The following is a 14615-nucleotide window of genomic DNA, read 5'->3' as shown; positions in this document are numbered from 1 at the left end:
CAGCAGAGTGCGCCGTGGGTCTCCTAGGGCTGGAGTCTTCCAGCACACCTGAGACGCATCTACTCATTAGGAGACCTTCCCTTTATAAACACCTGCCAGACCTTGCTTCCACGCCGCAGTGTTGATCTTAGTTTGAAAACCTGTCTCTAGCCTGAAGCTCTGGGTGAGCTGCCTCACAGGAAACCTGTCTCTAGCCTGAAGCTCTGGGTGAGCTGCCTCACAGGAAGCCTGTCTCTAGCCTGAAGCTCTGGGTGAGCTGCCTCACAGGAAACCTATCTCTAGCCTGAAGCCCTGGGTGAGCTTAACCTGCCAATCAGCCCTGGTGAGCCAACCTGAAGATTCCTATGTGGATTTTACCAGAAGATTCCTATGTGGAGTCAACCTGAAGATTCCTAAGTGGATATCCCCTGCTGTTCTCTGTGAAGAGCTGGAAGCTCAGATCAAGGTCGGCCATGTTAAGTCTTAAGCTAGACTCTTTAGCTCCTCATGAACTCTGCTAACCACCAGTCTCTGGTCCCAGTCAAGACTTCAGTGAACCAGCCCAAACCAGTTCCAGATCCAGTTCATAATCTTGTGTTTTTGTGAAACCTCAATAAACTCTGTTAAACTTTTATCCAGCCTCCGTTGTGTTCTGCATATGGGCTTGCCTCTTTGACCCATCATGACAGAACACTGCGGCCAAACACAAAGCCCAGCAGATCACCTCCGTCGGTGGCTTGAGGAACGAGACGCCCAGATCCTTGGACATGCGCATACCCTCCGTGAGTTGCATACTAGATGTAAACACCAGAATCAAATGCTTCAAACTTATGCCAGCTACATGGGCAAAGCTAACGCCACGTCAGCGGCACATCCAGTTCCGGATCCACTTCCGCTTCCTAGGTCACCGGCAGTGACGTCACTTCCTGTTCAAGATAGTAATCTTCCTTTCTGGTCAGAACCCAGCCCGTCGTTTTCAGTATTCAGCCCTTCACTGCCTGAGAGATTTTCCGGCAACCCAAGTAAGTTCAGGAGATTTCTGTTCCAGTGTCAGCTATTTTTTTATTTTTATGAGTCGAGTTTTCTTTATGATAAGAGTAGGATAGCTTTTGTTGTGTCTTTTCTGTCCGGAGAAGCCCTTGAATGGGCGGAGACCAGATTTCCTTTTGACTGTACTTATGAGAGATTCATCCAGGAGTTTGAAAGGACCTTTAATCAGGTCACTAATCAGTCCATCGTTTCTAGTGGACTTTTTGAAACTAAACAGGGAGATAGATCAGTTGCCGAGTTTTCTTTTGATTTCCAGGATAAAGCAGCCGTTTCCGGGTGGAACGAGTCTGCGCTCAAAACCGCTTATCTCCTAGCTCTAAATGAACCAGTCAGGAACGAACTAACATTTTTCGATGAGCCAGCTAACTTGGAGGACCTTATAGAGCTAGCTATTGGACTAGATATTGAACTACAAACCAGATCCAGAGCCGTCCAGCTTCAGACTCAGGATTCTAGTTCCCTTCTGCGCAAGGTCAGTCTCAGCTCTCATATACTCGAACTCCACTTAGCTCCATCTGTTAAAGGACTCAAGATAGGCCCACAAGTTACACCTCAAACAGTTAAGAGTTCCCCGCCAAACTGATCAGACACCTGAACCCGTCACCTCTGTTTCTGAACCTGTTCCCATGCCTGATTTTCTAGCCTCTGAACCAGTAATCCGTTCTGGAACTCTAATTTTTCAACCCGTTAACTTGTTACCAGAATCAGTCATCAAACCTGTTAGCTCAGCTCCAAAGACCCCTCGGCGTAAGAAACGGCGTCGCCATAAGTCAGCTCTGTGCTGTCTAGAGGCCCCTGGGTCAGCTCTGTGCCGTCTAGAGACCCCTGAGTCAGCTCTGTGCCGTCCAGAGACCCCTGAGCCTGCCCTATGCCGTCCAGAGACCCCTAAGCATATGTTTAAAAGGGCTTCAGAGTTCGGAGTTGGTGGAAATATGCCTCCAAGAGCCTCTCAGCAGGGGCCACGAACCGCCAAGAGCCCTCTACAGGCACTTCAAGCCACTTCAGAGACTGAACATGTGCCTCCATGGGTGGTCTCCCCTGTTCCTGAGATGGAGCCACAGTCAGTGGTTTCCCCTGTTCCAGAGGTGGAGCCACAGTCGGTGGTTTCCCCTGTTCCTGAGGTGGAGCCACAGTCGGTGGTTTCCCCTGTTCCTGAGGTGGAGCCACAGTCGGTGGTCTCTCCTGTTCCGGAGGTGGACCCACAGTCGGTGGCCTCTCCTGTTCCTGAGGTGGAGCCACAGTCGGTGGTCTCTCCTGTTCCTGAGGTGGAGCCACAGTCGGTGGTCTCTCCTGTTCCTGAGGTGGAGCCACAGTCGGTGGTCTCCCCTGTTCCAGATGTGGAGCCACAGTCGGTGGTCTGCCCTGTCCCTGATAAAGAGCCACAGTGGGTGGTCGTCCCTGTTCCTGACGTAGAGCCGCAATCGGCGAGCTCCCCTGTTCCTGACCCGGAGCCGCAATCGGCGGGCTCCCCTGTTCCTGACCCGGAGCCGCCATCGGCGGGCTCCCCTGTTCCTGACCCGGAGCCGCAATCGGCAGGCTCCCCTGTTCCTGACCGGGAGCCGCAATCGGCGGGCTCCCCTGTTCCTGACCCGGAGCCGCAATCGGCGGGCTCCCCTGTACCAGTCCTGGAGCCACAATCGGTGGTCTCCTCAGAGCCTGTTCCAGTCCGGGAGCAGCAGTCGGCGGTCTCCTCAAGGCCTGCTCCAGTCCGAGAGCCGCAGTCGGCGGTCTCCTCAGAGCCTGTTCCAGAGCCGCGGTCGGCGGTAGCTACAGAGCCTGTTCCTGAGCCGCAGAAGAGGGGACGGGGTACCCCGTGGGGGTACCTACTGAAGTTTGGGCGTCATCCTCCTGAGAAGCTGCTTCGCCTCCGTCCCAACGTCCGACCTCCAGAACATCTGCTACGCTTCCGGCCCCGGAACAGAGTCACCTGAGACTCTGTTCCGCTACCGGTCCCACGGCCGGCCACCTGAGACTCTGTCCCGCTGCCGGTCCCTCGGCCGGTCACCTGAGACTCTGTCCCGCTGCCGGTCCCACGGCCCGGCCACCTGAGACGTTGCCCAAGAAAAGTGGATCGTTTTTTGTTCTGGACCCTGTTTTTGTTTTTGCCCTTCTGGCCTGTTTCCCCCTTCGCCCGCCCTGGGTGGGTTGTTTTTTGTTTGTTTTTGGACTTTTTCAGAGTGCGTCTGGAATCCGCCCTTGAGGGGGGGGCTCTGTTGGGATCCTCAGGCTTGCCCACCAGAGGGCGCCGAGGATCCTCTTCTGCTCTTTGTTGTTTTTTCTGTTTAGGACTGGAGTTTCTGTTGGGATCTGGAAATTACCATCTGTCTCCAGCAGAGTGCGCCGTGGGTCTCCTAGGGCTGGAGTCTTCCAGCACACCTGAGACGCATCTACTCATTAGGAGACCTTCCCTTTATAAACACCTGCCAGACCTTGCTTCCACGCCGCAGTGTTGATCTTAGTTTGGAAACCTGTCTGTAGCCTGAAGCTCTGGGTGAGCTGCCTCACAGGAAACCTGTCTCTAGCCTGAAGCTCTGGGTGAGCTGCCTCACAGGAAACCTGTCTCTAGCCTGAAGCCCTGGGTGAGCTTAGCCTGCCAATCAGCCCTGGTGAGCCAACCTGAAGATTCCTATGTGGATTTTACCTGAAGATTCCTATGTGGAGTTTACCTGAATATTCCTATGTGGAGTCAACCTGAAGATTCCTAAGTGGATATCCCCTGCTGTTCTCTGTGAAGAGCTGGAAGCTCAGATCAAGGTCGGCCATGTTAAGTCTGAAGCTAGACGCTTTAGCTCCTCATGAACTCTGCTAACCACCAGTCTCTGGTCCCAGTCAAGACTTCAGTGAACCAGCCCAAACCAGTTCCAGATCCAGTTCATAATCTTGTGTTTTTGTGAAACTTCAATAAACTCTGTTAAACTTTTATCCAGCCTCCATTGTGTTCTGCATATGGGCTTGCCTCTTTGACCCATCATGACAAATACTTTATTGTATATTCAATTTGCACAATGGCATTTGAAATTTATTTTCAATTAGTGTTGCTTCCTAAGTGGACAGTTTGATTTCACAAAAGTTTGATTTAATTGAAGTTATGTTGTGTTTTTTACATGTTCCGGTTATGTATTTCGCAGTGTGTACTAGGGTAAACAAGTTACTTAGTTACTTACTTAAAGTGTGTGGAAGACAAAAAGTTGTAAATGTCTCTTGAATATTTTATACAGTAGAAATACAACAAGTAAAAAAAAGACCTATGAAGAACTTACCACATCCAAAATGGCCAAAGGCATTAGTGTAATAACCACCATAAGAGGGCGGTTATTATTTCTGGTTGGCCGACCCATGGTGTACATGACTTTGTCGCTGGTGAGGTTGAGGTGATTTAGAACTTCATAATCAGCACATCCCTGTGCTGAAATATGAAAAACAGTTAGCATCAGAAAGATGAATTCTACTAAGTTTCAAAGACATGTATCTGTTAATCTTTGTTTGCAATTTGTAATTTTTAAACATTCCACCAAACCAGTTCAGCATGAAGAATTGATTAAAAGAAAAACTAAGAACAATGCTTTTACTGTCGGACCTTTTATTTCATTGGATGTAAGAGATGTTGGGATTTTACAGAATAAGGAGCCACAACCAATAAAGCAAGAATTGAAGGAACAAAAAAAAAAAACGAAATGATGCAAATTAAAATATATTGATATTGCAAATGATATACAATGTGGTACAATATTTAGCAACACAGGCCTGCATCAAAATGTTCCTGGAGTCCTTATCTTATTTAGCTTGTTTGTTCTTACTTTCAAAGAATCAAAGCATTCCATAAGGAGAACATGCAAACAGACCCCAGACTGGGATTCAACACACAACCATTTTTCTGTAAGAAATGGTACGACCAATCCTGCAGCCCATTAACATACAATTGGAATATATAAACACTGTTAATATTGCACCATGGGAATTTAAGAAGGCAATTTTTTTTATTAGGGTCTGATTTTCAAATAAGGAGCCAAATTGCTTTTGTTGCAAAAAAGGCCAAGTGAGTACTTGCAGTTTGGGGTGGGGTAAAGGCCATTAAACCAAGTTGTGGATTTGAAGGTAATAATCTTTTAGAATTATAACGACTGAAAAAGACACATTAGGAAATAACCATACTTTACATATAACAGTGTCAGCAGTGTTTTTTTCAGCCTTGCTACTTTAGGCACACTGTCCTGCAATCACATAAATCAGGTGCTTTAAAGAAAAGTAGAATCTAAAAACCTGCAGGACAGTGTGCCTTCAAGAGCAGGGTTGAAAATCCCTGACCTATGTAGTGGCCTAGAAAGGCTAGAGTTAAACTAGTGACTTTATTTAAAGGATTGTATTAAAAGCAGCTGATAAAGCAGCCTGCAATGTACCTAAATCAAAATAATTTTTTGAGCCTCTGAGGCGCAAAGCATTTCCCCACCAAGTGTGTTTTTGATAAAGCACGACTTTTGCATAGTAAGTGGCATATGTGAGTTTCAGGCTCTGTTTTGTGTTTAATAAATGAGACCTTAAACCAATTTCAGCAGATCTATATCCAGATAATAAGGATATGATGACTTTCATGTTGTCTTGTGTCTCCTCATTATAACAGTACACAAGACAAGACTGTCTGCAAAGACGCTCAAAGTTTCTTTAATCTCATAACCATATAATCAGAAGGAAAGGTAACTTTTTGTTTTTACACATTCTCAGGTCTTTGAAAGAGGTGTTCCAAACATCCAAAATTTGAGGCACAGCTGAAGCAGAATTTTTAGTCATAAGCTGGAGCTGCAGTTTGGTGGATCAGTAAAACAAGCTTTTGGGTGACAGTGGTGTTGGATTCACAAGGTTGTCCTGCAGCCGGAGGGTCACTGATTTGAACATTGGTTCTATTTTTTTCAGTTGTTGTGTCCTTGGTCAAGATACATCAACCCAAATTGCCTACTGATGGTGGTGCCTGTGTATGGAAACCTGTTGTCTGTACGCCCTAGGGCAGCAGTGACTATAATGTAATTTGCCACAATTATAGTGTGAATGACTGACTGGATGCAGTGTTTTGGAGTGCCATATAAGTACAGACCACCCTCAAAGTGTTTTGTATGTGAATTGCTGGTAGTCTTTTAAGTGTATTTTTTGTATTAAGTGTAGATGCTAAGGAAACCACTAAGGAAAGCCACTAGAGAAAACCTCACTGTTTGGATCTTTGAGATTATGCTTATAGGTCACTCCAACTATCACCTCTAAACCTGGAGACTTGCTGATGCAGTAAAGGTAATAGTGAATAAAATACCAGCTTAGCTTCACAGCTACCAAAACAATGTAACAGTCTTTGCAACATTTGAGAATCAAACGTTGTTGCATTTAATTTCCAAAGCCTTCTATTTTTCTGTTTATATTTCTTAGGTACTAATTCATCAGCTCTACACCTTCTTACTCCAGATCAGGTACAGGCTTCCTGGTATGCTTAGAGTTTCATCCATTAGCAGTTCTATGCTTTAGTTTCAGAAGCAACTATTTTGCATTTCTTAAACTGAGAGATTTGTTTCTTCTCTTCAAAACTTCTTTGTGTGCCTAGTTTTGCAAATTAGCTCACATAATATTTCCCTCAGCTCAGAGGTAAAAGTTGCAAATAACATATTTTTATTACATAGATATTGTTTGGGAGTAAAGCAGAAAGACTTTGTGCTAATGGAGCTTCTCAATGCATTAACACTGGAACTGGTTTGTTGGAATAGTAAAAATGTAGTAAATATTTCAAACACACTTTCTCAAAATTATTCAAAGCTATACCCATTTGCTCAAATACCAAACAACAAAAGAAATAAAGGATGAACACAAATGAAGAAACTATGTAGCAGAGAAGAAATAAACCTGAAAACAAAGACATTAAACTTTTTGGAAATTTGAACAACCAGTGACAAGAACATACAATCAGAGTGGGTATACAGTACACAACATAAGCATTAATGAAAGAAGGATGCAAAATTATCAGTAAAGTAAAGCCTTTAATTTTTATACCTAAGTGTACTCTGTTCCCACCTGTTGAGACCCCGCCTCAGTTCCCTGCTGCATCTTTTACCTCAAGATATGAACAAGTGTTCACCTTATATACCTGACCTTTTTAACCAGTTTTCATGAGAGGTGCTTTTTTGTGGAGCAACGTGAGTGAGTGAGAACTAGGACAGTTTAAACTGTTTAGGACCAGTTGTCTTATCCCCTAAATCGAAAGACAGATTTTGAGATCCTTTAGCTTGGTGGTTGGTATACTGCTCTTGGTGTTGTTAGGAATCCAGTTGGTGTGGTCAGTTTTTTTGGTTGTTTGTGTGTTTTTCTCCCTCCACCACCAGGTGGTACCCTGTCCTCGTTTGCCCTCCTGCACACCTGCGGCTCGTTGGATCATTATCTGGAGGATTATTTTAGCAGTGGGCTGTGAACAGATCACTGTGATCTCCTCTCCAGACTTTCCAGTTCCGGTTCACCAGTTCTCCGAGTTCCAGATTCAACTTCTGTACAGTCTCCTAAATAAACCTGTGAAACTTTTCCCTCGGTTCTCTGAGTGGTTCTCTGCATGTGGGTCAGATCTCTTAAATTGATCATGACAGGTGTGTTCAAATAAGGGCTGCATCATCCGGAGGACTCGGCCTACCTGGACTGGGTCTTTTGAAGGTCGTGAAAAGGAGCACCATTTATATGAACTATTTTCATAAATTTAAGATGAAACTATTCACATACTTGTATTATATTAAACAGCACTTACAATATTCACCACTGTTCGGCACCATTTCCCTTTTTCGTCATGGCAAAATGGGGAATCATGGGATACCTAAGGCTACAAAGGATACACCGGACCTGTCGTTGCAACCAGGGGGAAAGAAGGCTGCATTTGTCGGCTGAATATGAAGAAGTCCTTGAATGAGAACACACCACGGTGCCTCGATATAATGGAATCAACTGACGAATCTGGCCTTCGGAGGACACAGCCTCTGGATATGAATCTACTGCTTGCTCTCTTCCCCTGCTCTACTCTGTCCTATCTCCCTGTTCTTCTCCTTCTTGTATAGTAAAATTAAGGAAATAGCAAAGCATATAGATGATCAGTAAAATGTAACACACACGTCTTATTTAGACAGTGTTCCAATATGTTAAGTGTATGGGTGTTTCTGGAAAGCATTCATCAAATATCTTCCATGATATATGTAAAGTTGCCTTTTGAATAGAATGTTTTCATTTGTCAGCTTAACAACTACTGTTCGGCATGCAACTATACTGTTTGTTTTTTTACCTGTCTTGTCTTGAACGTCCTCTTTGCACTGACCTTTCTTCCCTCCTTCCCCTTGTACATCTCTCCCTCTGTGGACTGGCAATCATAAAAAAGATTGTATTTAACAAAATTAACGTATACAGTTTAGCTCGAAAGTTTAGACACACTCCGGTTAAAGAAAAGGGTAGAATCATAACAGTGAATCAAATGGCAAGAAACTGAAAAAAAAAGAAAAAGAAAAATATGATTTAATAAATGTAAGTATTGATGTGTTTTTTTTAATAATAAAAGAAAAGCAAAAACATAAAACAGTCCCAAACACATAAGAGCACCTTGCTCATTGACATTTCACCAACGTGCCATCAACAGGTGCAGAAATCAGATGGATTTTAGAAAACACCTGATTGCAGAGATTCCCTCAAGGAGTTGCTCAGCATTTTAGGGTAAGAGCCCCATCATGTTTGTTTACATTTTTTGTTTGTTTATTTGTCAATATTTCTCCTGAACCACAATTCAAAACTAATAGCTTGATTTTCATACAATTTTAATTTATAATTACTTTTGTCAATGTTAATGTATCTCTTTTTCCATATACAGTATATATAATTATCATTATGAGGATATATATGCAGTATCAGATGTATATATAAAATGAAGAACAATAATATATTAAGTAATCTCTCTGCTGCTCAAGGCACATAACCAAACATTGTGTTTCAGATTTATTAAGAGATATTAACATATATAGGCGACTATTACCTCAATGTGGCTCTTTTATTACAAAAAACTAATATCCATGATTAGGCTTTTTGTACACAGAAGCGCACACAGCAAGACTTATGATCTTATCCAGGTAGTGTTAGGAATCCAGTTTGTGTGCGTTGTTTTTGTGTTTTTTCTCTCTCCAACACCAGATGGTACCCTGTTCCTCGTTGGGCCTCCCTGCACACCTGCGGCTCGTTGGATCATTACCGGAGGAGTATTTGAGCAGCGGGCTGTCACTATCTCGACGCCAGAGTGTTTGCTAGTTTGGGGTACTCTAGCCAAGCTGAGATTAGCAGAGTCTAACCAAAGCTTTGTTTCTCTGAGTCTAAACTTGTTTTTGTCTTTTCTCTTTGGCAGGAAGCCTTTCCTGTGTAACTGGATAACCTGGACCTTCTCCTCCTGGAAGGGTTACTGAGTACACACTGAGCAGGGGTAAACCTCCACATGATCCGTTCAAGTCCTCATCGGAAAACCAAGTGACAGTACGCTCCTTTACTCCTCTGGGGCCAATGTATGTCTACCTGTCCGCTCTCCAACGAGTTCCTTCTCCTCTGGATTAATTCCCAACAAACTGGATTCAAGGATTAACAAGAGCCCCCTCAAACGTGAGTTTCTCTCCAGCTATATTCAAGCCTCAGTCAATTTTCCTAAGGTCCCTAAACTGATCACTGTGACCTCTCCTTCAGATTTTCCAGTTCTGGTTCACCAGTCCACTGAGTTCCAGCTCCTGCTTCTGTGTTTCGTCAACATTCAATAAACCTTTTAAACTTTTTCCCTTGGTCTCTGAGTGATTCTCTGCATGTGGGTCAGATCGCTTAAACCAATTATGACAGGTAGCTTGTCATTATTAGCACCTTGGCCTTTATAAACACATACAGTATGACAGCAGCTAGTTTCTCTCATTGCAGTTTAAAGAAGATAGTTTTACCAAACACCTTTCACATCAGCTAACGCCTACCAACCTATAAAGAGTAACCTAAATTTAAGCACAGAAAACACAAAGACTGGTAATAATAGGAATATTTTCGTATTAAGTATAAGTTAATGTGTTGTAATTTTTTACAGCATTTTCTATGGTAAATTTGCAACCACAGCTTGTTATTTTATCCAAATATTTCATCCATTCTGTCGACTGCATTTATCTCTTCTGAAACATCTTGGGTTTGATCAAGTTAAATGGACTTCGGGAAAATGGACAGTTTCTTTCCCTACTCAAATACACAGTCAGCATCTCTCATCTCTAACCTCTATTTCTCACTCCTGAAAACTTACTCTTGCTCTAACCTGTTCTGAAAATATCTTAGAGAAACACTCCTCATGCAACGTTTCCAGTGTGATTATTCGGCCAGTTGTTTTGTCAGCGTCCAAACAAGGAGTATCTTCAGCCTACACTTCAATATCTAGGCATGGTAACATCCTTGGATGAAACTTTCTACACTTGCCATAATACAATAAAAACTGCTCACACTCTCTTCAAGCAAATTAGTGGTGGTGGTGTTGCTCCCTTCATTTATAGCCTTCTATATTGCCCGGGGCAACAATCCTATCATCATGCCTGACTTTTTTTTTTTTCCGTATTCATGTTATATTGCCCCATTACGTTCCTAAGCATGCCCATGTGAAGTCCTTGCAGGCAATCATATGTGTGCTCACATCTTTATCAACAACTTTTACAGACACTCACCAGCACCATACCTTACGTAGGCAGCCTTTAGCAGACAATCTTTGAATTTTTTTATTCACACCTCTATTTAGCATACAAAAAAAAACTCTTGAGACTCAGTCTTATCTACAAAAGATACCTGTTAAATACAATCTAAGCCATTGCAGGCATTACTGTTCATAATGCTTGACTGATGCCTTCGCAGGCTGCCATGGATAAATTCACATCTCTACCCATGCCTTCCATGGGCAGCATAAGCAGGCAATCTATCTCAGCTTTTTACAGTCAATTTCTTTTTGTCTTTGTCTAATTTTCTGCACACTGTGAAACAAAACATCCAGTTGATAAAATCTTAAAACATCAAAACTCAACATTCATCTTCGGCAGGAGATGTGCCTAGAAAATAATATTAGTGGGGTTGCTGGGATATTTATTGATGTTATTAAACAAAGTGCATTTTGTAAAATCGGATACTGAGATATCACTATTTTACACATATTTAAGTTCCTGCTGTTTTAGTTTCCTAAAATAGTTTTATATTTTTTACTCCTTCATGATAAATACTTTGAGACTTAGTAATTAATGCCATATGTAAATTAAATAGAATTTTAGGATTCAAATAGATTTTATTCTAGCAATTTCTCTGTTGCAACAATTTCCTTGAACTTATTTAAATTAACTTCATTCCACTAGCCTCCCAATGCCTCACCTTAATTAATATACAAAAACATTCTTAAAATACTCGTTACACTTTAAGAATATGTAATATGAAATCCTAAAATGTCAATGCCAATATCAAAATGAATTTCTAAAATGCACTAAATGTACATGCACTGTACAAAGATGTGTTAACTTACATAGTAGGAGGACCAGAAAGAACAGACTTCTGAGCATCATAGCTGTTTTGGCTTCAGCATGTGTCCTGACCTATCTTCTGAGCTAGCTGAGGATTCATCTGGCTGAGCAAATCCTTTTAAACAACAACAACAAAAAATGTTGCTGTAATGAATGAACACAGGCTAATGGAAAAGGCCAACACCCTAAGCACTCAACTGCATGTGCTTTGAACATATTTCTGTTGTTGTTTTTTATACTGTCAACATAAAAGGCCTCTAATCCATTAAGGGAGATAACAGAACTTGTTAAAACATTTAAACAGAAACTTATCCAGAAGCCTGCATTAAAGCCTTAGCTTTTACATTTGTGTTTATTGAATAATGCATAAAGTAACTGATACAGTATTTCTGAGAAAAACGTCGCTTTTTGTGCTGAATTAAATGTTGCTTTCATGCAGAGCTACTTATTGTGATTATCACCAATGAAGCAGTTATAAAACTGCTTATAACGGCTCTTTTCTTTGCTGTTTTTCTCATGCTATTTTTGAATATTAGAATAAATATTTTGCAAGGCAAATTCAGATTATTTTCCCCCCAAGATGTTTATAATCTTAAAGATGAGATGAGTAACGTTGTATGACAGATTTGATGTGTATGATATCCTCATTTTACATTGTATTGCATAATAAAAAAAATAGCTGATGTTGTCATGATCTGGCCTGTTTGCTCCTCCCTAATTAGTAATTCCTCTCACCTGCCCTTTTCCCTCCCTGTCTCAATTACGATTTATTCCCCTCACCTGTTTCCTCAGGTTTAATATTCAGTTCAGCCTGGGGATTCAGTGCCAGACCATTACTTGTCTTTCTGTCAGTTTGTCGTTTTAGTTTTAGTTCATAGTTCATGTCCTGGATCCCAGCAGCCAGTGGAAAGAGGGTTTTTGTGTTTGTCTCGTCTCCTGATTGTCCACTGTTCCTGCCCCACGGAGTCCTCTGGGTTTTTGGCTCAATAAGTGGGGAGGTTCAGTTTTTATCCAGTAAGCCTGGCTCCAGGGAGGAGACCAGTTTAAAGTCCTGCTTCAAGTTCCGGTTCCAAGTCCTGTCACGGCTACCCTCTTCCACTGTGCCTGCCTGTCTGCACCTGATCCTGTCTGCTCCTGTGCGTGACCACCTGGCCATGCTTCTGGTCCCAGTCAGACTCTGAACCCTCCTGGGAGCCTGTGGATGCCTGGAAGTCTGGATCCTGCCTCCTGTTTCTGTTCCTGCCTGATCTGGATCCTGCCTGTTCTGTCTGTTCCTGTCTGTTCTGGATCCCTGACCAGGATTGGCTTCCAGCATGACCTCTGGGACTGCAGCACTGGGGACATTCTTGGTCTGGACTGTTAAACCAGGTAAGTGACCAACTCAGATAATCTTCTGTCAGATGATTACCACTTACCTGTGTTTCTCTCACTACAGAGTGTCTGAGATTGGGCGGTGCCCCCCCCCCCCCCCCCCCCGCCTGCAGTGTCCGCGAGCCACAGCTCCGCTTTTGTTTGTTTATTTAATAAACGTTTTGAACTTTCCTACTGACTGTCTCTCCTTGAATACTGGGTCCATCTGTCCCCGGTTCTTGACAGATGTGCTCAAAATATGACAATTTATGCCTCCTGTTTGTGTTTTTTATGTTTTTTTATGTCAATGTTTTGCACTGGAAAAAATGAAATCTAGATACCACAAGACATTTTTTCTTAAAATAAGTGCCTTTGTTTTTGGATTGAGGAGGAAAAAGAGACATTTTGCCAATGGAACAAGGCAATTTCCATTTAAAATAAGAGCCCAATTACATTGTCTTATTTCAAGTGCATGTTATGTAATTATCCTATTTTAAGGGTAAACATACTCCTTCCATTGGCAAATTAAGGGTAAATACATTTAATTTAAATTTTAACTTATTTCTACATCTTTTTTCCAGTGGAGCTAAAAAGGCATGCTATCCACCGGATAATAAATAAGATATATTTATGGTTCCAAACTACAGTTTGATTCTAGAAAGAAAATATTTATGTATAGGTGTTTCTGCCTCCTTTGCTGTAGATCACAGAATCTACACATCCACATCTTGTTTGGCCTATGTCACAGGTGCACAAGCAATCTAATTTGGCCAGATTCTCCAAATTCATGCAATCCCCCTCAATTCCCTCTCATTTACGTTAAGCCAGTGTATATCTGATGTCCCAGAATCTTCTAAAACGCCTGCATGCTCTGAACTTTCTATGTAATTTTTTTCAATTATGGATGTATACAACTCCGGCTTCCTCCCACAGTCCAAAAACATGACTGTTAGGTTGATTGGCTTCTCTAAATTGTCCTTAGGTGTGAGTGTGTGTGTGAATGGTTGTTTGTCCTGTGTGTCTCTGTGTTGCCCTGCGATGGACTGGCAACCTGTCCAGGGTGTACCCCGCCTCTCGCCCATTGACTGCTGGAGATAGGCACCAGCACCCCTCGCGAACCCAATTGGGACAAGCGTGTAAGATGATGGATGGATGGATGTATACATAGAGTATTAATGAGTCTAGACAGTATGTCTAATGACAGCCTAGCTTATGTGTAACGCACAGCAGCGTAATGGCCATGAAATGTCACAAGCCAGTGTCCTGAGGGGGCAGCAATGCCCCCCAACCTGCATAAAAACATTTATTGATAGTGGTATTAACCCAGCTTTCTACTGCCCACCAAAAAAATAAATTTAATAAATACATAAAAAGAAAAAAGAAAGACAGAAGGTTTGCTGTTGCAGCAGATTCAGCTTCATGTCTGCTAGGAAGTTTGTTGGCCGTGGGCGTGAATGCAGGGATGATCCATCACACACATCTTCTTGCTCACCCTATGATGGTGATGAAGTCTGGAGGAGAACTGACGGTGTCCTCCTGTGAGCATGCTCAAAATTTCTCGATGTACTTGCCATTTGTCCACGTGTGCCTGCATGTTTCAGGATACTTCAGTGTTCTCATAACTCATACAAAAACTGACCCATAACTTATTCAACGTATGCCAGCATTTTTGCCAGATTTTTTGTA

At 42.5% G+C, this 14615-nt stretch overlaps 1 protein-coding gene across 1 annotated transcript in view; it reads right to left on the bottom strand.

Moving 5' to 3' along the window:
• The window catches only part of LOC119774977 (5-hydroxytryptamine receptor 3A-like), a 24670-nt gene extending 12983 nt beyond the window's left edge, over positions 1–11687 (bottom strand). The window contains exons 1-3 of the mRNA XM_038272817.1: positions 11582–11687; positions 8318–8392; positions 4290–4435 (exon numbers count right to left, since the gene is read on the bottom strand). Coding sequence (XP_038128745.1) covers positions 4290–4435; positions 8318–8392; positions 11582–11621 — 261 coding nt within the window. The 5' untranslated portion in view covers positions 11622–11687. The remainder of the gene's footprint in view (positions 1–4289; positions 4436–8317; positions 8393–11581) is intronic.
• Positions 11688–14615: the final 2928 nt, after the last annotated feature.

The sequence above is a fragment of the Cyprinodon tularosa genome, unplaced genomic scaffold (genome assembly GCF_016077235.1).
Source record: "Cyprinodon tularosa strain WSP-4 unplaced genomic scaffold, ASM1607723v1 ctg84, whole genome shotgun sequence".
In the NCBI taxonomy this organism is placed as follows: Eukaryota; Metazoa; Chordata; class Actinopteri; order Cyprinodontiformes; family Cyprinodontidae; genus Cyprinodon; species Cyprinodon tularosa.
The sequence above is the reverse complement of the archived record's forward strand: the minus strand, read 5'-3'. Positions and strand labels throughout refer to the sequence as shown.